Here is a 26,036-nt window from a genome sequence, read left to right on the forward strand (position 1 = left end):
TGATGCATCTTCCCTTTTCCCTTTTTATGGCTATACTGCCTATCAACTGGACGTGTTTCTCTTTGTGGACCCTCATCTTCTAGTTAGGAAGGATGTGTATATTCCACTTCTGGTCTATAATCTTGTCATCCTTCATTTCCTCAATAGTCCCCACCATCACCACCTTGCCCACTACTACGGCCGGGGTTAGATCCGTCACCACCAACATCGTTGTCGACATTATCATCATCACCACCAGGGGGCATAGTGAATGAAGTTCCATATTTAGACCCAAGATTCATTAGTAAATCATCACTGCTAGATATTACTTCTATCATTACTTGATTAACATCAATGTCAAAGTCATCTCATGCATGCTTGGCCATTCGTGGGTGGGGACTTCCATCTTGTTCATCAAGATGGGATGGTCTAATCCACTGGAAAAGTGGATAATCATCCTCATCACCCAATTCAACTAATATGTCAAGAAGGTCCAGGGGATCTTGTTCAGCCACTTTGTCCATTTTGGCCTTCATATCTCTTATTCGAAGTTTCATGTTGTAATAACAAAAAACAAGTTGCTGAAGTCTGGTGTAGGCTAGTCTATTTATTTGTTGTGTGAATGAGTGCAAATGTGCTCCAATTTCATTCACAAGTGATGAAGATGTAGTTTGTGACCAAATGCATAATGCTAGCTTCCTTAAGATTGGAGCATTTGATCCATACATCATCCACCAATCAGTTGTGCAAGATATTTTAATAACATAAGTCTGTATTTAGTAGATTGTACTTGAAGTTTATAATTGTATTGTATATTTTTATATACTTACCAATTGCCATGGCTGCCCTAGCTACTTTAGCAGTTGCTTCTTCGAAGCTTATTTTCACATCTTTAAATAGAATAATCTCAAACAAAAATTGTTATTAAACAATTAAACATGGATTAAAACTTATTTTATTTAATTTTTATTTTGAAAATATACCTCATTTCCAATTTGATCTAGGCCAGAGGAATGTGGCTCAAGAGTGTTAAAAACTTAATGAAGTGCATCAAGCAAATAAGGATCTTCCCCAACACCACCTTTGTATTGACATTTTGGATTTAAAAAATAAGCTGTTAATCAATTAAAGTAAAATATAAATATATAATAACTAATAAGTAATTTGACATATGAATTTCTTGAAATTAATAAATATTTTATACCTGCTATGTGAAGAGGATGTTCAAGGGTTCTCCCCCACCAGTCATTGATTACTTTTAAAACCCATCTTGCACTTCTTGCACCTACTTCAATGGCCTCTTTCATCCCCCTTATTGCTTCAAACACAACTCCTAATGTTGGTCACAATTTACTATCGACTATACACAATACTCGATATATAAACTCATAAATCTTACAAACTTTTTCCGTTCTATCCCAAAATTGATGGTTAAGAACTGTGCTTTTAATTTCTCTACCCAATTTTGTTCGACTAATAGCATACTCAACCTATTCATCAAATGTGATAGATATTTTAAGCCTACTCTATTTTTTGTAAGCTATCAAGGGCAATGTAGTTTGTAGCAAATCGTGTGACTCCTCGACACACAATATCCTCTTGATAGTGCTACCTCAGTTTAGCAAGCAACCATCCATGGTTATATATAAAATTAGTGATTTATCTCCCTTGCAAGATCATTGAACTTATTGCCTCACTTTTTCCGATCTCCTAAAAAATGAGATCAATACAATGGGTAGCGCAAGGAGTCCAATACAAGTTGAATTTTTTCATTAATTTTAGACCCACGTTCTTGTAGGCGCTGTCATTATCGGTCACCACCTAGACATATGTTGCTTTCCTACCTCTTGCACAACATGTTTTAATCAGGGAATATAGTCATTAATTCATGATCTTTTATTTTGTCATAAGCATCTACTGACTTTAGAAAAATTGTGCTCTCTTTCAAGAAAGCCATGAAATTTATGATGGATAATTTTATAGGGCTCGTCCATCCATCACACACTACAGTGCAGTCATACGTGGCCCACTTTCTCTTCACTTCTTCGACGTCGTCTTCCATTTCTTTTACCTCTAAATCAAGGTATTGAGTTCTAATTTCATAGGGTGTCGGTGGATAGACTCTCATTCCAACTGCTTGGTAACCCCACACCATGTTTTTAAAATGAGGTGACTTTGTCTTCTTAGGGGGAACATTATCGTATACAAAAAACTTTGAAATCAACATTTTACCTCTAAATAAATTTTTCAAGCTTTTTTGTTTTGTCACGTCTGACTTATAATATTGAGAAGGCTTTGAAATATATGGCTCTGTTTCTGCCTCTCTCACACTTTGAATTCGCCTCATCAGAGGTCACCCTCCACAGCTACCAACGCCAGAACTGCCTCCTTGTTGGTTACCTGCAAACCCATGAGATTGGTCTCTTTCCCATTCCGTTTGTTTTGAAGCTTCGAATGCTCGACGGTATGCAAACCTTTCATAGGGAGAAATGTCAGATGGGAATGTAAAATCATCAACATCGTCATCTTCATCAATTTCTTGTGGCTGCATCAAGTTCCCACACAATTCATTTTTTATTTCCTCCATTTTTTCTATTTTCTTTGCCTTAACTGCTGTTTTTCTTTCCAAAATAATTTTCATTTCTTGTTTAACTTCTGGAGGTACTTTGTCGCAAAATTTTATATTATGTTGTGGATCATAATTTGCCAAGTGCATTTTTAATCTTGTTGCACCACCACTCTTCATTTGTATTCCACAATATTTGCAAAAAAATCCATTCTTTACGTTGGGCATTGGGTACCCATGTTCCCATGTTGGATCTTGTTTTCTTCCTTCAGACATTTTTGCCAATAATTTTACTTTCCTACAAGGTTACAATGAATCAATAATTAAGTGTTAAATTAGTCAATAATTCTAAAAAGGAATTATTTAAGATGTTTTATCAATATAAATTAATAAATAAGTCAAACATTAAAATATTAAATTAAATTTACGAAATTTAATGATAATTTAAAAAATTACTAATACATTATGGAAATTAAATTAGTCAAATAAATGAAATAATCTCAACAATAATAAGCTAATAAGTAGTAAATTACTTCAATTTATTTAATTACTAGGCTATAATGATTAGGTGTTAAATTACTCTAAAATTTTAAAAGAAAATTATTTAGATGTTACTCTACAATTTTAAAAGAAAATTATTTAGATGCTAAATCAAGATAAATTAATAACTAACAGAAATATTAAATCATTAAATTAAAATTACAAAATTAATGATGATTTTTACAAAAATTACTATTAGTTATTCAAATAAATGAAATAATTTATACTATAATAAGCTAATAAATAGTAAATTACTTTAATTTTATTTAGCTACTAAACTTACCATTTACTAGCAATCTAGGATTAAGGGGGTAAATGGGAGAATAGGGAAAATGTATCTAAGGAGGGGCAATCTCATAAATATATTGGGGAGGAAGGAGATTTTAAGTAAGTAAAAAAAAATAAGAAACTTAAAACTTAAAAGTTAAAACTTAAAAACCAAGCAACCAGCTTTGCCTTTCTTTTTTGTGTTGCTACTCATGGACTCGAGTCTCAACTTGATCGTGTTCGCAGCTCTGTAAGAGGAAGATTGCAGCAATTGGAGGAGGTGCTGCTGCTGGCTGTGATTTGGGAGATGGAGGTGGAGGGTGAAGCCAAAGGCTAGAGGGAGAGGGTCAAAGGGTTGGAGCACCGGAGGGGAGCCGAAGGCTAGGGCTTTCCGGAGTTTGAAGGTGGAGGCAGGAGGCAGCTGAAATCTAGGGGTTTTTTTTAAGTTTGAAGGTGGAAGGTGGAAGAAGAAGAAGCTTTTTGTCAAGGACCTTGAGGTATGTATCCTAATGCATGCTACAAGCTGATTTATAGAAAAAAATTTCCTTTTGTTTGCATTGTTGTGTAGATATTTTCATTGATAGCCGGTAAGGTCTTCAGCCTCTTGATGAATTTGTGGAATAGCTGGCTTGCATCTGCAGAGCATCTCTACAAGATCCCTTTTTTCTTTGTCATGACTCATCTAGTAAATAAAGTAGTGAACTGAGATTTGACTCAAATCTCTCCGGTCTCCACTATAAACTCGTGGGTTGCACAAAAAAGAGCCAACAAATCACATGGGAAAAACAAAACAAAAGCAGAGAGCAGCACTAAAATTTCCCCCTCCAAATTTTTTCTTTTTTTCCCCCATGATTTCCAGAAAATTTCGGAAGAACAGCCAAAATTTTGAAATTTTCAAAATTTCATTCGAAATCTCAAAATTTTGGTTGAATTTCTGCAAAATCGAATATGTTTCTCAATTTCATTTCAGGACCCAACGAAATTCGAAATTTCAAATTTTCGACATTTTGACCGAAATTTAAGTCCTTTGCCTATATTAAAGTCTCTAATTCTATGATGCATACAAGCAGCAAGCTTGTAATCCATATTACCCATGCAAAAATTTCGCCTAACCTTGCATGCACACATGAATGTAACGAACAAAAGATTGAATGTGCCCTCAAAAATTTGGTGGCAAAGGAACAAGATCAATGGATGAATGGGATTTGTAACTGTGTACACACTCAAAAATTTGATATCCCTATCAAACACTATGGAAGTTGGCAACTCATGCAATTTGACAACCTCTTTAAAGAACAATTTAGCCACACGATATGCATCAAAAGTTTTATTACATGGGATGAAATGTGGCATCTTGGAAACCCTACAAAAAATAAATAAATATGGAATCATGTCCTTAACTATTTTAAGGAGTCTTAAGAACAAAATTTGTACTTACGTCTCTCCAAGGTATGTGTGGCTAGGGAAGAGGGGTATAATTTAAAGACCAATGTTGCGTCCCCTAGATTTGTCTCACATGTCTTTGTCCTAGCAACATTGCTCTTCAAGGAAGACCATTAAAACATATCCTCAACTAAGGCAATATTTTTATCCCTTCCTAGATGACCAGCTCTCCAGCATGCAATTCCCAAACGAAGTGATCAAAAGCCACCCAATAAAGGGGTCCATAAACTCCCCTTTCTTCAAAAACTTAGTGATGGGATCCATGATGATGCCATAATGCCTTATGAATTGCCTATAGAAAGTAGCTAGGCCACGAATGCAACAAACCTCAATAATAGTTTTAGGCTCGGGCTACTCTCTAATGGTTCTAACATTGTCAGGCTCAATGGCTATTCTCTATGAAATGACCACAAAATCAGGAATGAGCCCACTAGACTGCAAGAAGTTGCACTTCTTAAAAACAATTTGCTCCCCTCAAAGCAACAGAAACCTTATAATGCTATATCAGGTGCTCCACCCTAGTATTATTGTAGACCACTATATCATCAAAATAAACCACTAGGAACTTTCCTTATGAATGGCTGCAACATGACTTAACCCTCATAAAAATATTGAGAGCATAGATATTCCAACCATCCTAGGTCTTAAGTTCGTTTTCCACTCATCTTGTCTAATTCTAAATTGGTATACTCATTGCACAAGTCAATCTTGGAGTACCAACTACAACCAACTAGCGTAGCAAACATATACTCAAGTCTAGGGATCAAGGTTGTTAGAATCAGGATTCTAAGTGGGATTGTTCGAAACTTTTTTTTTTTTATAAGTAATAAGTTTATTGATAACAAAAATGAACACCAATTACACAAGGAGTGTACATGGGGTAAACAAATCAAAAACAGAAATTACAAGAATCTAGTAAATTAAAAATAGAAGCAAATGATTGGTTTCGCAAAGCAGCCAACAAATCCATCAAAGTTGTAAAGAAAAATGGCTTCAGGTCTGAAATGGATCTTTCCTTATCTTCAAAACACCTACTATTTCTCTCCCTCCAAAGACAGCACAATAAACAATGAGGAACCATCAACCAAATAAACCCATTTCGATAACAACCAAAGCTGCCTTGCCAACATGCTAGAAGTCCCACTACAGATTGCGGTATAACCCAGCTCACTCCAAACAAACCAAATGCCATAACCCACAAGTCCATTGCAACTGGACAATGAATAAAAAGATGATCAAAAGTCTCATTATTACAGTTGCACATGTAGCACCAATCCAATATCCAAACCTTTCTTTTTTGTAAGTTGTCAATCATTAAGCATTTCCTTAAAGCAGCAGTCCAGACGAAAAAAGCTACTCTAGATGGAATTTTCTGCTTCCAAATACTTTTCCAAGGAAAGCCACAATATTTGGAGCCCACTAAAATTCCATAATAACCTTTAAACAAGAAGCCCTTCTCTCTATCAGATCCCTTCACCAGACCCCTTCACCGAAGCACCATATATGGTGCTTCCATATTTCCAGACCCCTTCACCGAAGCACCATTATGGTGCTTCCATATTGGAGCACATCTTATCCTCACCAAACCCCTTCACCGAAGCACCATATATGGTATCCATAAAACCAGCCAAGGCCTCTAATTCCCGAAGATGCATACCCCTAAGGAAACTTACATCCCAAAACAAGACTCCATTATCAAACTTCATAAGCTCAGCCACGCTAGCTTCTTTATCTCGGAAAAATCTATACAAATCAGGATAGCTGATTGCAAGAGATGTCTCACCACACCAATGGTCTTGCCAAAATTTCACCTTAGACCCATTTCCAATATCATATAGAACGTGGCAAGAAAAAGAAGACCAACCCCGACTAATATTTTTCCACAAGCCAACACCATCTGGACCATTAACAAGCCTAGCACACCAACCACCCCATTCGCAGCCGTATTTCACCTCTATCACTTGCCTCCAAAGAGCAACCTTCTCCATCCCAAATCTCCATAACCACTTCCCAAGCAAAGCTTCATTAAACTGTCTTACCTTCCTTATCCCCAAACCACCTGAAGAAATGGGATAGCAAACAGTATCCCATTTTACCAAATGGAATTTTGGTTCATCACCAATGCCACCCCATTAAAAATTCCTTTGAAGTTTCTCAATACGGTTAGCCACAGCAGCAGGAATAGGAAATAAAGATAGAATGTAAGTGGGTAAATTAGATAGAGTGCTTTTAATTAACGTGACTCTACCTCCCTTAGATAAGTACAAACATTTCCACCCTGCTAACCTTCGTTCTATCTTCTCCAAAATTGGGTTCCATATTGTCTTATCCTTGAATTTGGCTCCCAAAGGAAGACCCAAATATTTCATAGGAAGATTACCTTGTTTACAGCCAAGGACGTGCAAGAATAAGTCAAAATTAAACACCGTACCAACAGGAACCAACTCTGACTTGCCCAAATTTATCTTTAAACCAGAGACCGCCTCAAACCACATAAGTATCACACGTAGAAACAAAATCTGATCTAGATCAGCATCACAAAGAATTAGTGTCATCCGCAAAGAGAAGATGAGACACCACCAAAGCTCTTCCCTCTATACATCCCACACCAAAGCCTGACATGTGACCATCATGGACAGCTTTATCCAACATTCTCCCCAGGGCTTCCATAACCAAGACAAACAACAAAGGAGATAGTGGGTCACCTTGTCTCAACCCCCTAGAGCTCTCAAAAAATCCACAAGGAGTGCCATTTATCAAAATGGAGAATGAACTGTAGATATACAAAAGAAAATCCAGCGCCTCCATTTTGCAGAGAACCCACCCCGTTCTAGTAACTGCATAAGAAAACCCCAATTTACAGGATCAAAAGCCTTCTCAACATCTAATTTGCAAAGAAGCCCTGGCATCCCATTTTTCAATCTACCATCAAGGCATTCATTAGCAATAAGTACAGGGTTAAGAATCTGCCTATTCCTCACAAAAGCACTATGGGATGTTGAAATTATATCTTCCATAACCATGCGAAGTCTGGTGTCTAAGACCTTAGCAGTGATCTTATAAACCCCCCCAACAAGACTAATAGGGTGAAAATCCTTTACTCCAATTGCTTCATTTTTTTTAGGGATGAGAGTGATGAAAGTAGCATTCAGGCTTTTCTCAAACTGACCTTTATCGAAAAAATGATGGAACACAGCCATAAGATCAAGTTTGAGAATCCCCCAACAAGCTTCGAAGAAAGCCATTGTAAATCCATTTGGTCCAGGCAATTTATCACCATTAAAATTTTGGATGACATCAAAAATTTCTGCCTCCTCAAATGGTCTATCTAGCCAATCTGCATTATCACCGAATATTCTTGGAAATACTAAGAATTCTGGGAATGATCGACTAACTTGTTGCTCAAGAGTATAAATTCATGAAAAATTGAGTGATGTAATCAACAATCATACCTTGATCGGAAGACAAGGCACCATCAACCACAAGGCTCTCAATACCATTATTTCTTCTATTAGAATTAGCCATTCTATGGAAAAATTTGGTATTTGCATCCCCCTCCTTCAAATGTAGCACCCTAGACTTCTGCCTCCAACTAATCTCTTCTAAAAGAGTGAGCTTTTCAATATCGGTGTGGAGAGTAGCTTGTTCTAACTTTTCCTCAGCTGTTAAAAGATGAGTTTCCTCTCTAACATCCAAGTCATTCAATTTGTTCCAAAGTTTCTGTATCTTAACAGTGACATTCCCAAATTTCGCCTCGTTCCACTTTCTAAATCCAACTTCAAAGTTGCCAATTTCTTAGCTAGTATGAAACTAGGATTTCCTTAGAACGAATAGGATGCCCACCACTCCTTCACTTGATCCACAAAGTTCTCCACCCTCAACCACATATTTTCAAAGCGAAAAGGAGTTCTACCTCTCCGCTGACTCCCCCCTCCAACAGAATAGGGTAGTGATCAGAAAGCATTTTGGACAGTCTTCTCTGTGAAAATTGAATGAAGTGCTACGCCAAGAATGGAGAGAAAAGAAACCAATCTATTCTAGAAGCGGAGGAAGAATTGGATTAGGTGTAAAGGCCTCCTTCCATAGATATATCCAGCCCATGAAAAGAGATAAAATCCAAAATTTCATGCATAGCCCAATCATAACTTACAGCCCCTAGTTTTTCTGATGGGAAGCAGATTATATTAAAATCACCTCCTAGGCACCATGGCAAATCCCACCAACTAATCAGCCCTGTCAGCTCCTCCCACATTTTCCTACACCTCTTGTTCAAATTTGGCCCATAAACGCCTGTGAAAGCCCACTCAAATTGATCACCAACATTTTTAAATTTGCATGAAACAGAAAAATACCCCATTGCTTCCTCCACCTTTTCCACTACCCTTCGATCCCACATTAGGACAATACCTCCAGAAGCACCTTCTGAACCCAAGTAAAACCAGTCTACATATGGACAACTCCATATACTTTAGACAATTCTTCTAGTAATCCATTCAAGTTTAGTCTCCTGCAAACATACAATATCAGGTTTCCATGTACGCAACAAATTACGAATCTGAAGCCTCTTCTCAACCTTATTCAATCCTGAAAGTATCTTCAGATTCATTTAGAAACAGCCCGCTCCCTATTAAAACCATTGCGTCTAGATGAAGTAGAACCATAATTAATTGAACAAAATAAACCTTTCAATTCTCTTAAACCTTTCGCACCAGTTCTCTTTAAGTCACGTGCATTTTTTTCCACAATAGCCCCACGGTGTAATTGAGCCTCAACAGCTAACAAAAAAGTGGTAACTTGATTTTCCAAACCTTGTAAGGACGTGCCCATAAAGTTGTCAAACCCTTTAGATCTTCTTTGGAACCACTCAGAATAAGGTACGTCCCTCACTTGGCTCTCCACATTGACAACTTCCTATCCTTCCATAGTCAAGGGTAAAGAATAAGCTAGTGATTCCACTACTAAAGGTGACAAACCCCTTTTGTTAGGTAGCTTAGCAACCTCTGTATCATTGTCCGAGGCCCAATCCTCCACAAGTACATCATTCCCATCAAACTGAGCTAGTAACACCTCCAAAGTATCTGCAGGCTTCAACGGAACCAAGGACAATTGGTTTTGCCCTTCTAAACCCTCAGTGACTTCACTAGGTGGCAAAGAAATCTAAATTGGAACTGCAACTCTTCTTCCATCTTGCAGCTCAAGCACCCACTACTCAAAATTTCCCCACTTTCTGAAAATATTGCCGGAATGTTCTTGAAGAATCAATTGAATGTCTCGCTGCAAATTTTCCTCACCATCGGATGTCTTTGCTGACTCATCGATGCCGAGGTACTCTTTATCGACCTCATCATAGCCTAAATGCTCCATATTGGTCTTGTCGGAGCCTAAGAGCTCAGTATCGGTCTCATCGGTGCCGATACTGTCAATCCCGATGTCATCGGAAGATTTCATCGACTGGGCTAGCATCGACACACTCCGATGATCAACTTCAGATTGCTTCGAATCAAGAACCACAACATCGCCCCTTCTCATTGAACTCCCCAAGGCTAAAGATGACGATTCTGGATTCTGGGACTTAATGTTTTGAAAGGCTTGTGTTGGTTTGGGCAGCCAGATTGAGATGGGCATGGGATTAGGTATGGGCTTTGGCTTGAAGGGAGCTTTGGGCTTAAAACTTTTATTGTTTTCCTTGATTTCTCTATACAACCCACTTCCTAAGCTTGAGTAACTCTGGACCATATTACCTCCCATTCTCCATCCGGCCTACTATGCAATCTGAGGCTTATATTCAGAGATACATAAGAGTTTGTGTTACCACTCACATTTTCAGTAATTTCCACCGAAACATTAGCCTTTGATTTTGCTTGTTCCTTCCCAGTACCAAATCATGACTATCGTGGCTATGATTTCTCAATTTTGAATTTTGAGAATATGGCATTAATTGCTTTCCATTCTTGCTACCACCATCCTCTCTCTGACCCCCCTCCACCACAGCCAACAGAAAGGTTTTGGAATTCTCCCCTGTGAGTTTAAGTGCTGATTGGCATGTCTGTTTGCTGGTTAATGTCTCAAGAGCAATGGCTTTCTGTAGATGAAATCCAAACCCTCTCCACCCACTGCCCAGTTTTCCTTCTGGCACCACCACAAATCTTTTTTGACAGCCATGTATAAGTTCCGAGATCATTAAAAAACAACCATGTGCATTGGATCCCAACTGCAAAATAAATACTTTCTCACCATCTCTAAATGTTCGTGCAAAATTACCAGGAATTACAATGGACATTAGCTCCTCCACAATAGCTAGCAAATGTTTTGCACTCTCTTTGCCCATGCAAACAGATCGTAGAGAGTATCGATTTCGCTCAAAAATGCGTAACATGAAATAAGAACCACTCTCCTAAACTGAGAATTCAAAAGTTTTGGATTCTACGAAAAAGAAAATAGAAACCCCCATTTTTTAGCATATATCAACACTCTAAGTTAATCTTCAAACTTCCTCAAAAACTGCAGGAACCTTCAGGATTATCGTCCTCCATGAACATGGCGTTGCATCAAACCATAGAATCAAATCGAGAATTGTAAGATTCTACTTTCAATGCAAAATAAATATTAAAAAATTATATATGTGGAACATTATGACAAGTCTTACGACTAAAAACTTGATTAGTAACTTGGAAGTATAAGAAGTTAAAATCCAATAAAAAGTTCAAACAATAAAAAGAATAAAAATAAGAAGAGCAAGAAAAGAAGGAAAATAAGTACTAAAAAAACAGTGCCTACTGTTGAGTCTTTTCAAGAAGCATAACTGTTTCGAAGCATACCTCTGCAGCTCTGCTGGGCCTGCTGGCTTGGCTCTTTTCTTGGCTGATGCTGATCAAACCACAAGAAACTATGTGTTGAAGAGGACTGAGGTGTACGTGTCGAACAACAAAAAAGGAAGAGGACAAAGGATTCAGTCCTTGTCAAACACCAAAGAACTTTTGATCAAACAGCAAGACTACTCACTGCTGCTGATCGAACACCAGTCACCAGATGGAGGGCTCTTTGGTTGTTAAACAGGAGAGAAATTTAGGTGCTGGTTGCTGAACTTCAATGAAGAGTATAGGACTGAGGTGTCGAACTCCAGGGAAGTAGGTGCAGATTCTAATGAATCTGTTCATCGATGGGAAGCTGAGACCTATTTTGCCCCAGTTTTTGAAGACTTTGGACCACACATAAACCTTTCAAGGCCTTTAATCCAAGAAAAACATGTATTAGGACATATTATTGAAGCCCAATAAAGGGGGGGGGGGGACCCAATCCACATAACAAATTAGGATCCGTACAATTCTATGATTCTGATTCTACAATTCTACCAATTCTTTTACAATTATACCATGATTCTACTTATACCGATTTTTGTTACAACTTGGATCGTTTGGGTAAATCTGGATTGTAGAATCATACGATTCTATGATCCAGATCACGATTTTAATAACCATGCTTGGGATAGGGAACCTATACTTGATCATAATTTTGTTGATGGCTCTAGTACCCACACAGATCCTCCCAAATCCATCCTTTTTCAAAGTTAGAAGAGCCGGTACTAAACAAAGAGTAAGGCTGTCCCACAAAGCACTCGTCAAAGAGTTCTCCTCCCCACCTATTCAATGCTGCACGCTCTTTAGGAGTCATTATATAATGTTGCAAATTAGGTCATTGTCAACCTGAAATGAGATCTATGGCATGCTTGTCTCACACAGGTGGTAGCTCACTAGATAACTCACTAGGTACTACATCAAAGAACTCAACTAACAAAACCTCTTAGCCATGGTTTTAAATTGCGGTAGTGGGTAGCGCAAAGTAATACCGGTAACGGGTGTAAAAGGAAGTGGGAGTAGCAGATGTTACATAACAGGAAGCAGGTGTAATGGAAGTGAATTTTTTGGAAGCACGCACAACCTTGTGCATATTAGTGCACTTGCATGTTTTAAGCTTTTAGCCCTTCTTAGAAAGAGTTTTAGTGTATTTTGGATCCTCTAGTTTGAGTAACTAAGTTATTTGGTAAGGGCAACAAGTTTACATTTGTTTTAAACCACCATTGATAGAAAAATTACGTGTGCGCGCATATTTAGACTTCTCATTGTTATTAACTGTGATAAATTCTTATGTGTGCTAAATCAATTAATAAAACAAAATACATTATACACTCCATTAATCTATAAGACACATAAGACATACGAATAATATAGAACATAAATATCACATTACTAATATTATCAAAATAAAATATTTTCCTAACAAGTAAGTATTTTCAAATTGTTAATTAATGCATCAATTGTGAGCATTTAAAGAAATAGTAAAATTTGTATCATAGTCATCCTCATGATTTTTTCCCCTTCTTGCCACTTGGTATATTGAGAATGATATATGAAAGAGAGGGAAAAAGTGAGAAGAAAAAGTAAAAAATAAAATAATTTTTTGGTGTAACAATCCTGTAGCGGTTACGCAACGGCTATAGCAGCCTTTACATAACGGTCGTGGTCCATAACGGCCGCTACGGCCATGATTTTTCTTCCCACCAATTTCGCGGTGTATAACGGTATCAATAACCCAAAAAATTGTTACATAATGGCATTACGTAACAGTTGCAGCCGTTATTTAAAACCATGCTCCTAGCTGAGGCAGATATTCACATGGAAACTCTCAATCCTGAACTTTTATAATTGTCAAAACACACCTATTTTCTAAGCTCTCTTGCGCAAAAGCCCTATGGTCTACCAAATGAATGCTTCTTTGAACGCCGTTATGTAACGGTCACAGCCGTTATTTAAAACCATGCTCCTAGCTGAGGCAGATACTCACATGAAAACTCTCGATCCTAAACTTTTATAATTGTTAAAATACACCTATTTTCTAAGCTCTCTTGCACAAAAGCCCTATGGTCTACCAAGTGAATGCTTCTTTGAACTATGACTTTAAGGGTTGTCCTATTCCTAAATTTGGGATCCTTGGGAGTGGGCTCAGTAGGGGTCAAGATGGTCTTATTATCTTTAAGCCTAAACACATAAGTGTTCCCTATAACACAATTGATTACATCATGATCATATAATCACGAACACTCCAAACAAGACATGGACCACAAACATCCATTGGGAGTACATCGCAACAAAACCTATCCTTATAATCTCCCATTTGGATGGGTACAAGACACCTCTCAGTGACAAGTAGATTTGTCCTGTTTACCTAATTCACTTTAAAAGGACGAGGTTGTGGCTCTTCATTAAGGTTCAATCTTCCTAGAGTAGCTTTGGTGATCACATTTATGCTACTAAACACATCAGTGACTAACTTAAATTCCAAACTCCACAACGAGAGTGTCATAATAGTGGCTCGTTTTCACTTCTCACTATCCTTAGTAGTGGATAAGACACACCTAACCACACTAACATGGTTGTCATCCTCCCTAAAATCATCAACAAGCTCGCCTTCATCTCCGGAGTGCTCAACAACATCTACAACCTAATTCAATCGGGCATGTCATTAGTTTCACACTCTAAATTTAAAGCTCGTTGGGGACATTGGAGCAAAGTAACCTCTAGCATGGCAACTATGATACTGCACAGACCATTCATGAACCTAGTCATAGTGTGTTGCATGACCTCAACAATACCACTCCTAAGCAATAGCTCCTTGAATAGCTCAATATAGCTTGCTACAGTGGTGGTTTGTCGATGATCAAAATGTTACTAAACAATTGGTTCTTATAGGAAGGAGGGAGGTACTTCTCTTCCAACCTTTGTCTCATAACTTCCCATTGGCCAATACAAGGTTCATCGAACCGTTATACGGTTTGTTGTGTAGTTCACCAATACCCCTCTTAGTTGTACCCACAAGTTTCATCTTGGCAAACCAAACTTTGTCCTCAACCTGTGCATTGTACCACTCAAAGTAATCCTCCATCTCCTTTATTTATTCTAAAAAGAATTCAGACCTTATTTCCCATCATAGGTAAGCACATCTCTCTTGACCATCTCTGAAACATCTCCATAGTCCTCTTGATCATGCCCAAGGGAATGGATAAAATTCCTGGTATTAGGTTGGTACACTGCATTGTCAAACTTCTCGAAGCTACCCTTCTCAAACCCAAACTTTTGACTAACATGAGGCTAGAGGGTTTAAACTGGTGTTGGTTTTTCTTACAATCTAACTCATCTTTTTTAGGTGCTATAGGAACTCCTGGAGTGAGAAGAATGCCCTAGGCCAACCCTTACTGAATATAAGGTCTTTTTAGGGTGCCTAACTAATTGTTCTAAGCCATCTACAACATAGCCTTTACCTAACAACTTCATGATTTGGGCAATCTATTATGTAAGGTGCTCAAAATTTTGATCCAGCAAATCTTGGAATGTCTAATCAAACAGACAAAGATTGGGTATCAATTGGTACATGTTTAGTCGGGATGTGTTCAATGTTTTTGTTGGTAGCCATGGATAATGCAATATGGTACAATGATGCTAAGACTAACTTGACTACAATTGATATTAATCCTAAAATTACTACAATGCACACACATGATTGAACATAACACACATGAGCTGACAAGTATGGGTATGAAAAAAGGGCTCAACCAATGAATGAACTAGTGGAATTCACATGAAAAAGGGCAGATTTTCTTTTTAAATGGTAACAAGAAACTTGGATCGATGCAAATTATTAATTTCCTAATCCTTCAAACATTAATCAAGATAAATGGGAGAATTTGGCTAACTCACCAAAGATTTTGAACACAAATTGCAATGATTATCAAGCTCTCAGCATAGTCATGCAATTTCTCAACTCCCAATTTCTCAAATCCTCAGAAAACAGCCTTCAAACAGAGCTGAATAGGTCTGAATCTAGTGTTGGCTTTGAAATTTTCCAACAAGAATATGTATTATAAACTAACGCTTGAAATTTCCTCAATCTAGCTTCAATATCTTAAGGAGAAACCCAATTTATTGTGGCTGGAACAATTTCTCACAAATCTAGAAAGCAGGAGAAATTCTCGTAATTTCCTAACATGTTGGGCTGACAACTGCCTCCATCGATGGTACTCTAGCAGAAAATCGAGGGGTGGTGGCTTTAGTAAGGGTGGTGTGTTGTCAAGAAAACTTCAGAAAGTATGGGATTTTGAAGGGTAGTAGGCCATGGTACATTCGAGTGGCATGAGGGGCCACACCCATGGTCAAGTGAATTTGAAACTGCATGGGAGGGGGTTTTGGTGGTGTTTATATGTGATGGTGAAGGAGGTGTGGTGAATTGCTGCCAGGAAGTTAGTATTTCAAAATTAGGGGTACAACTGTAATTTTATGTAAAGTGAACAGTTTGAAGTTTTCCTACAGTTCTTGACCCTTGCAAGATTCATATGACTTGCAGTTTGTGCACAATAGTCAAAGTTATGGAAATTGAATCAAAATAATGTTTAACTTGTGGTGTTTATATGTGATGGTGAAGGAGGTGAGGTGAATTGAACCAACAAGGAAGCTGGGATTGAACCGATTTTTACTCTGATATCAAGTTGATGTAGGGCATCAACTAAATATCAGGATAGAGAGAGAATTGAGAGAATTATGGGAGAGAAACCGCAAGAGGCGAGATGAAGAAGAAATACAAGAGGGAAAAAAGAAGCTGCAGGTAGAAAGCAAGGTCAAAACAGAGAACAGCAACAGAATGAAGAACAGGGAGAGACAGAAACAGAGAAGAAAGGAAGAAGAAGGAAGGAGGAAGAAGAGGAAGGAGATAAAAGGATGGGAACTGAAACTGAAATATGAGTCAATCATTAACTGCTAAAATAACTTACAAGCCCAGTATCTATATCCCCTACTACTAATGCATATTTACGTGAAAACCCCAATAAAATAAGAAATTACACAATACAAAGGAAAGTCTAATACAAGCACAATTTCCTAAATTTACACCTAAAATAGGTGTGCCAAGTGGGCAGCCTAAAAGATGTAGGTGGTCCTCTGTAACAAAGTTGGATTTCAAAGGTCCTTGGATGCTTATAGATTTTTCCACTAATAAACTTGAAGAATGGTGCTAGGGCACTGCATTCGTCCATCCAAAAATATGTGTCAAACAATTAAAGTTGGATTTGTTCATACCAATATCAAAACCTCACGAAGGAAAACTATTTGTGACGGTAAATATCAAAATACAGCAGCCTCAATCTAAATGCTAGTTGGCCTTCAAAACTCAGAAGTTTGCATTGACAGTCCAAGATCTTATGGTAGTCAAAATATCTCAGAGACTAAGTCAAAATATCTCAAAAAAAGTCCAAATAGACTAAACTCATTTTCTCGTGATTCTGGAAGATGCAGGAGAATCTGGTTGTCTCCCATGCGCATCGTTGGCACATGGGCCATGTACGCCACAGGCGAGGTTCCTTTAACAATGAAATCCCAGTTGGTAGTAGATCGAGGGGTGGTAAGTCAAATGGTGATGATGGTGTATCAAGAAAAGACCATCAACAGTAAGATTTTATAGGGTGATCGGAAAATATGTAGTCAGAATGTGGGTCTTCTCTGATGGTTGGACAGCTATGAAACTACAGGGGTTGGTGTTTGAGAGCATTCTGCTTCTAATGGCGATGGAGGTGTGATAAAATTGTGCCATGTGATAAAATTATACATGGAAAGTGGAGTTTGAAACTCAAGGGCACGACTGTACTATTCTAGAAAATTTGTAGTTGACAACCTGCATGATGATTATACCAAGTTGATGCAGGACAGCAACTGAGATTCAAAAACAGAGAGAGAATTGAGAGAGATCAAAGGGAGAGAATTAGAAAGAAGAGGTGAAGAAGAGAAGGAAAAGAAGATAAGAGAAGAAGAGAAGGAAAATAGGGTGCTAGCAGCAAAGATAACGGAGGAGAGCAGAACAGAACTGAACAGAAAGAGAAGGGAAGAAGAAGAAAGGAGGAAGAAGAAAGAGGAGGGGCAGAGAGACAACAGAGGGGGAGAGAGGGAAACTAAGGGGCCGTTTGGTATCCCTGTCAAAAATTAGAGAAAGGAAAACCAAAAATGGAAACCAAAAACCAAAAACAAAAACTAAAAACTAGAAATCAGCAACTTGTTTGGTTAACATTTGAAAAACTAATACAAATTAAAAACTTAGTAAAAAATGCTCATTTTCATCTTTAAATCAATTAATATTATAAAAATATGATTAAAATAATAAAATTACAAATAATACACATTAAAAAAAATACTATAATAAAAATAAAATTTATTATAATTATTTTACTTGATTGTTCCACTTTCAAAATTTACTAAATAAAAATTTTATTGGACATAACAATTGAAAAATAGTAAAAGTACTTTGTAATTGACTTTATGAATAATTTAATCCAAAAAACTATTTCTAGTTATTAAAATTGTTGGCAAAAGGTTGTCAAAACAACTGAAAACCATAAAATATGGTTTTCAATTTTTTCGCATACGACTAAAAACTGGCAACGAAAACAGAAAACTGACAATATAAACAAATGCATTTTTATAATCTGTTTCTCCACTATGGAAAAACAGAAATAGAAAATCAAAAACAGCAATGTTACCAAACAAACCCTAAATTGCAATCAAGTTCAAAACATAACTAATTGTTTCATACATTACAAAAAAAAGTACATATACATCTAACATTACAATTAAAGAGCCCCAACTAAAACAAGAGATCACAAAATAACCCGAAGTACTTAAACACACAAAATAACCCTAAACTAACTGACTTTCTAAAATAACCACAAATTTTCCCAAACTAAAACAAATATTGTAGCTACATTATTAACATCTAAAGTTCTCCATTGGTGTTTCACCATAAAAATGAATTTACCCTATGTTTGGGAGCATGGATTTGCGGACTTAAATTTGGATTTGTGTGGGTTTGAGCAAAACATAGTATAGAATTGTATTGATTTTTGTCCAAATCCACACAAATCCAAAACCAAAGCTAGAAATTCATGCTCCCAAAGACTACCTTATGAAATTTGCACCAATGAATATTGTTGAGAAATTTTCACAATGTGGTGGGCATATTTTATAGTAAATGTGGTTTAAGATGAAACATTTATTTCTTGGTATTATAAACCTACAATACAAAATGGTTAACAAAGAACTTCACAATTTGCATCAAGTTTGGGGTTTTCATACCACTCAACAAGTGTGGTCTACTTGTGCAAAAAAAAATAAAAATAAAAATACTATGGCCCAACAATGAGCACCCTAAGTGAGTGACAAAGTTGTCTCCATCATATTCAGTAATTTCTAGGAAATCTCACTCAAAGTCTTGAAAAAAAAAAGGCAGCCCGGTGCACAAAGCTCCTGCGTATGCGGGGTCCGGGGAAGGGACGGACCAAATGACTACAAATTATGATATAACCCTACAACTTATCTGGCAACAAATCAGGCATCAACTCAATCTCCTGCAAGTTTTGAATTATAGCTAACTACAAAATACATTTCAAGCATGGTGTATGACATGAGAAGACACTGCAAAGAAAGAGTGTAGTAAATCTGTGTAATTTCTGATATATTGAAGGCCCAAAACAGATGTCCGAAACCTACAGATGTATCAACACAAACAAGACACTTTATCAAACCAACTGTACACAATCAGCAAAAAAAACTAAACCATTCAAAAAACAGACTGCAAAAGTTACTAGGAGATGAAGATAACAAACGAAAATAATATCTCAATTCTCAACCCTAATCATGACATACCTTTCACAGGGAAACAATGAAGAATCAGTAGGCCAACCCACGGCCTCCCCACAAGCAGCCAAGCAGTGCCCAAAAAAGGCACCCAAAGAAGGGACAGAGGCCTTCCTGCTCGCCCAAACTGCCAGCTTCTGCAAGTGCTGCATCTTCAACACGGACTTCACATTGCTGGATTTGGTTTGCTTTCGCCCACTGCTTTCTTCTCTCAACGTGAGCAGAGTTCGAGAACCAGTAGTATTAACCTGCCCTTTGTTCTTTGCTCCTCTCCTACCCATGCTCTGTCTGACCACCTCTTTCTCTCGGAAATTTAATAAAACAGTTGGCGGAGGGCAATGGCACCTCCCTGAGACTGCTTCAATTCGAAGAGTGGTTTGCCCAGTGCACTTCAAAAAAATATATAAGTGCTTAGGATACCTATCATTTAAATATGTACATATGGCAGTTCTGTAATTATGATGAATTTCAATAACAATTTTGTAATTCAGCAGAAATCTCTTCCCCCCTTCTGCCCAAGGACTAGATCTGACAAAGCAGATCAAATCAGATAATCCATGATGGATTATCGGGTGAAAAAATCATAATCCATATTCGACTCGTTTAAATAGCGGATTGATGGCGGTTCAGGTTGGATAATTCATGGTGGATGGCGGATAATCTGCCATTCTCAAATATAATTTTATTATCATTTTATTAATAATTTATTTTGCATCATAATAATTCAAGTTGTTTTCGAAATTAGAATTTGGTAAGTTGTAAAACATTTAGAAATCAATCACAAAGTAAAATTTTATTTTACCTAATACCTCATAAGTATGCCAGTATGGTATAATGGTAAGTTGTTTCATTTGTAGGTTTTATATTAAATGAATCTGGCAACTGAATTTCTTCTTCACTCATTTCATCATTTTGATCAACTGCATTTGCCTCAAACATTTTTTTCTAATCCTAGTAATGAAATGCAAAAATAGAGAAACGGGAAATCAAATGCAAGAATTTTTATTAACCAAACAAATAAAGGAAGAATGAACACATAAGATTATAAAGTCTCGTTCTTAATGTCATCCTCAAAGTCAAAGAAATCAAGCAAAAATTAAGTGTATAACAATAGTCAATATTAGAACTATATTGAATTAAAACACTGAAAAATGAGGTAAAATATGTCCAAAACAGCAAGCAAATCTAATTGAACTGATTATTTGAACTTTGTCTAAAGTAATTAAGCAATGCCAGCTACAAAATTACTGAAAATTTGAACTTTATTTTGAGCAAATAATAAATTCATGAGCCAAGCCTTTGCATATTTTAAATGCAGTTTTTTTTTTTCATTAATTTTTTAAAAAAAATAAAATTCTTGGCCACAGTAAATTTATTTTGATGTAGTTTTGATCATTTCATTTTAAAAAAAAAATCATTTGGTTAATGTAAATTTATTTTAATGTGATTAATGTATATGTCAAATTATTGTAATTTCAGTTCCTATAGCTTTTTAATTTATGGTAATTTCAATACAAATTATAAATTACAATTTTTATAACAACTAAAAGTATATTCATCTCCTAATTGAATGTTAATTCACCAAATCAGCCAAGTTCAAATCAAACATTTATTGAAATTACAACCAAATAAGATAGTAATTAATCAATTATAGATTTTTAAGAAACGATAATTTTCTAGAAAACAATTTGAGTTTGTGTAAAATTTAAAAAACCTCACCACAGCCAGCACAGGTGAGGGCAGCAGCGTAGGCGTGGCTTGGGTGGAATCGAGCGGCAGCAGTCACCAGTGGTGGTCATGCGCATGACGTCTTGCACAGGAGTGCAGTGGGGGGCGTACCCTATGGAACCGAATTGTTGGGTAATTTAGTTAACCAAATTTAACCAAATAAAAAATAAAATTAATTATGAGAAAAAAATTCATCTCGGTTAGAACCGAAGAAGAAGAGAACAGGGCACTGGACTTTGGGTACAACAAAAGTAAGAAAACACAAATATAAAAAAAAAATTAAAAAGGAACAAAACTCAAATTCAATGAACATTCAAACAAATATGAACAAAGAACACAAAGAAACCCATTTTAAAGAGGGAGACTGATCAACATAAATATAATAATTTGGAGGAAATATTCTCTCAAACATATAATCAAACACATTGTGCTCATCTTAGGGTATTGTAAAATTTCAATAAACATCAAAATGCAAAGACTTTTGAGTTTTGAACACAACGGAAAAACGAAAAACCTGAAGGACGGAAGGTCCGAAGGAGAACTGCGAGTCTGCGAGAGTGCGAGCTGCGAAGTTGGGAAGGTGGAAGCCGAAGTCCGAAGGGAAAGACTGGATCTGCCGATCTGGAACAGGAGGTTTGAACTCGCCGTTGCCGACTGTGTGCGAACTGCTAAGTGGGAAGGGAACTGGGAAGGGAAAGTGAAGCTGAAGGGAACTGGGACTGGGAGTGAGGCTGTGAGGGAGTGCCAGCTGCCGGCGAAGTTGCGACTTGCGAACTGCGAACTTGGGAAGGGAAGAGCCGAAGAGGGAAGAAGAGGTAAATAGGACATTGGGATTTAGGAATGGCCGAATCCCGAATGGAACCTCGCGGCTAGCGCCCAACCTAGCCTAAAAATTAAAATCATAAATCATATAATTTAATAATTTATATTTAATTATTTATTAATTAAAAATTCAGGTAATTTGGTTTACCCATATACAAATTACCCGTAACCGAACCGAATATCCGAAATTACCTCATTCTAAAACTGAATCGAATCAAATCGAACCGAACCGAACTATAAATTACCTCAACTGAACCGAACCGAACCGAACTGAACCGACCGAACTTGGTCAGTTAATTCGATTAAAATCAAATTATGCTCACCCTTAAGGCTGACCGACTGAGGGCTGAGGCAGGCACTTTGGCGCTATGATAGCTATGTGAAAGTGTGAAACCTAAACTCAAAAGAATGAAAGATGAAGGATTTTTTTCCGTTTTTAATATTATTTTTTTGAAAAATATTCAATTAAAGTTTAGGCGAACTTTATTTCCTCAATTGATGCATCATAAAAAAAGTTAAATGGTCTAGCATTTTTTATTTAAAAAATGTTCCATCTAGCACTTTTTTAGTAAAAACCGCTAAACCATCCAGCATTTTTTTCATGTCTCATGCAACGTTCAATAATTCAAATATTTTTTTGTATTAGGAATTATTTGGAGAGTTAAACGGATTTCAACGTTTTCTTTTAGGACAAAAAAATATTGGGAGTATTTAAACAACTTTAATTTTTAACTTGTAAATCTTTTTATCACTTTCAAACACCATTGTATTCTAAAACTTGAAAAAGGAGTAATTCCATTATATTTTTTATCTATCGAAAGTGCAATTTTAGTTTATAGTGGATAACATTAAATAAATATTGTCATGAAATAATGTAGGATAGAATCTAGTGAACAAACTTTGCACGAATAATTTTGTTATTTCAAACTACCAAAATATGAAAGAAAATAATGATAGAGAAAAGTCCACCAATATTAATTTAAAAAAAATCCAAATTGCATACACAAAATAACCAATGTAACAACCTAATAATCTTAAATCAACAAAAATAAACTAGTTGTTGCAGTGGTGGAAAATGATTCATGTAATTGACCCAGACACCACCTACTAGGATTTAAGGCATGGTTATTTTTTATTATTGTTATTGGTGGTAGTGTTTTAGACAAAAATGTGAGATTCCAAACTATTTACTTGTAAATAATTTTCAAAAATGAATATTTAATACTGGTTACAATTTTATTTTATTTTTTTCATTTGAATAAAGAGTTAGGTAGCCAAGAGTGAACAAGAATTAGTTATTTCTAAGTGTTCAATTAGTTATGATGGGAAGTGTTCATTTGAAAGATTGAAGGCAATCATATTATATTTGGTTCATTGAGTTCATTGAAGAAGTAAGAGGATACCCTAGTTGCATGAGAGCAAAAGTCTTGCCAAGATAAGGGAATGAAGGTTTTGATTGAAGGGTCTAGCTACATAGATCCTTTTATAGTAATAACCTAAGAAGATATACATTAGGGCAAAAGGAGTTTGAGTTCTCTACATCAAGCTATCATGAAATGATAGATTTAAAATGTTGTACGTACCTTGAAAGAACATATTATTTTCATGAAATCCAACACATTCATGACATCAAATTTATTCTAAGGAAACCATGATAATGTATGCGTAAAAATTTTGGCAAAATCTCCTCTTAAAATCAAGTATACCCATCCATGCTTGCACCTATTCAAAAAGAACAATTTTCATCGACAATTAATAACAGTATGTTATCAATTTTCATACACAATTGTCTACATTCACACTACATCGAATTACTATAAAAAATTTCGAGAGAGTCTCCTCTTAAAATTGAGTATACCTATCTATGTTTGCTTATATTCAAAGAAAACAGTTTTCATCGGCAATTAATAACAGTATTTTCACAACTTTCATACACAACTGCATACATTAAGAATATGCAAATAGTATTTTTCAATTACATATACATATTAGGGAACAACAAATAAACATCCCCAATTATACAAAAATAATACATTGACGCCATACACATGAAAACATAAGAATCAAACTAATGTACAACATAATATAAGGCAAAAAGTACATATACAACAATGACTACTTAAGTGCCACACACAAGTTATCTCCAGTGTCGGAGTGGATGTCGTCTGCGTCCACCCATTCCTTTTTAGTCATCTCCATCCGGTCTCCTGTCCCGTCGCTGTCCTGTAGGTCTATCATCTCTACCATGAGGTACAACATCATCATCCATATGAAGCAAATGGGGAGTTGGCTTATATAATGATGTTGGACGGGAATGAAGTGACATAATTGGTGCATCCACGTCCTCAACATCTAGACCGTCGTCCAACAGAAACGACATAGATGAGGTGGTAGGGGAGTCGTACGGGGTACTCAAACCTAAAGGCCTGGAGGATGAAGGAGCATCTCCAGCATAACATCTGCTACTAGACAGCTCTACAATATCATCTACCATCGAACATGCATATGATGCTGATGGCCCAAACATGTACTCACTTTGTACAACAGGAGGCTCATCGGAGGGCTCCATGAACCACTATCCGCACGCGGAGTGTGTCCTCCTCGTACTGGAGGAACTTGACCTCCTCGTGTACGCGGGTGAGGTCGAGGTATAGTGCTTGTTGTCCATCTTCGTGTAGGCGGGTGAGGTCGAGGTACCTCTTCGCATACAATTTGTATAATTTTTCCCTATTGCCAATTTGAATTGCTCGAATAGGCTTAGTACTATAACTAACACCATCTACTCTTCTGATAATCCTCCCCCCCCCCCCCAAATGTCCAACAACAACATAGTCACTGGAATACTACTTGAGCTTCCCACCATTTAGACCGACCCTCAAGAAATAGTAAATACCTATGAAAAATATAAAATCATTTACTTTAGACTTTGATTAATTGGAAAACTATTCTTTTGTATTACTTTGAATTCTATTAAGAAAATAACAAACTATTTTGCACAGTTAATATTATATGGCTACATGTCCCCCATAGTACACAATTGATGGGCTATGGATGAAAAGGGAACCTAGCTAAGCTTGAAGAGAATGTTGTGGAGATGTTAGATCTTGCCATTTTGATTGTGATGATAGCAATGAAGACAAATGAGGGAGTTGATGGTTATCCAGTTTAAGGGAGTCATTGGCGGTATGAAGGGTGATGGCAACAACAATCAAGGATGAAGAGGAAGATTGGTGACAACATAGAATTTTTTGGACATGTCTTCCTCGTGGCACTAAGATGTGGTCTTATCTCAAAAAATGCATTGGAGGAACTAAGGGGTTGTTTGGTATCTTTTATTTTTATACTTTTTGTTTACGTGCTTTTATTATGGAGAAATATGGCGCGCATTTTTATTTTTTTTTTACACTGCTAATTTTGTTTCTCTTGTCATTTTTTTTTTTTTTGAAAAAAAAAAACTAAAAACAAGATTCTTATGGTTTTCAATTTACGACAATTGCCACAATACTTTAATATATAAAATTAAATTTTATGGATTAATCATTCATTTTTTATACAAATTTTAATGTGATTAAAATAAAACGATCATATTAATCATTCATTTTTTACATAATTCTTAATGTGATTAAAATAAAATGGTCATGTGAATTTAAAATATACTTAATATAGAAATATCAAAAAAAATTTAAACAAGTTGAACAAAGGATAAAGCTCATTTTTAAAAATGTTTTTACAATTTTGGAATTGTTGTGTACAACAAGATTGTTCTTGTAGTACAAAAAAGTGAGTTCTAAAATATAATAATTAAAATCATTATGATAGTTTTTATACCATTGATATATTTATGATTATGGAAAAATGCCTAGTTACACTTTCTTGGAGCATTATGATTATTTACATCCCTTCTCTATCTCCAACATGAAAAACATTACTCAACCCAAAATATACGTATGCCATTTGTCAAATCA

The 26,036-nt window shown here is 36.3% G+C and overlaps 1 protein-coding gene across 1 annotated transcript in view; it reads right to left on the reverse strand.

Moving 5' to 3' along the window:
• Positions 1–24,640, reverse strand: part of LOC131148270 (uncharacterized) — a 38,148-nt gene extending 13,508 nt beyond the window's left edge. Inside the window, exons 1-3 of the mRNA XM_058097991.1 lie at positions 24,326–24,640; positions 21,764–22,135; positions 19,531–19,910 (exon numbers count right to left, since the gene is read on the reverse strand). Coding sequence (XP_057953974.1) covers positions 19,531–19,910; positions 21,764–22,135; positions 24,326–24,640 — 1,067 coding nt within the window. The remainder of the gene's footprint in view (positions 1–19,530; positions 19,911–21,763; positions 22,136–24,325) is intronic.
• Between the last annotated feature and the right edge of the window lie 1,396 nt (positions 24,641–26,036).

Source organism: Malania oleifera, chromosome 2 (assembly GCF_029873635.1).
Source record: "Malania oleifera isolate guangnan ecotype guangnan chromosome 2, ASM2987363v1, whole genome shotgun sequence".
Taxonomy (NCBI): Eukaryota; Viridiplantae; Streptophyta; class Magnoliopsida; order Santalales; family Ximeniaceae; genus Malania; species Malania oleifera.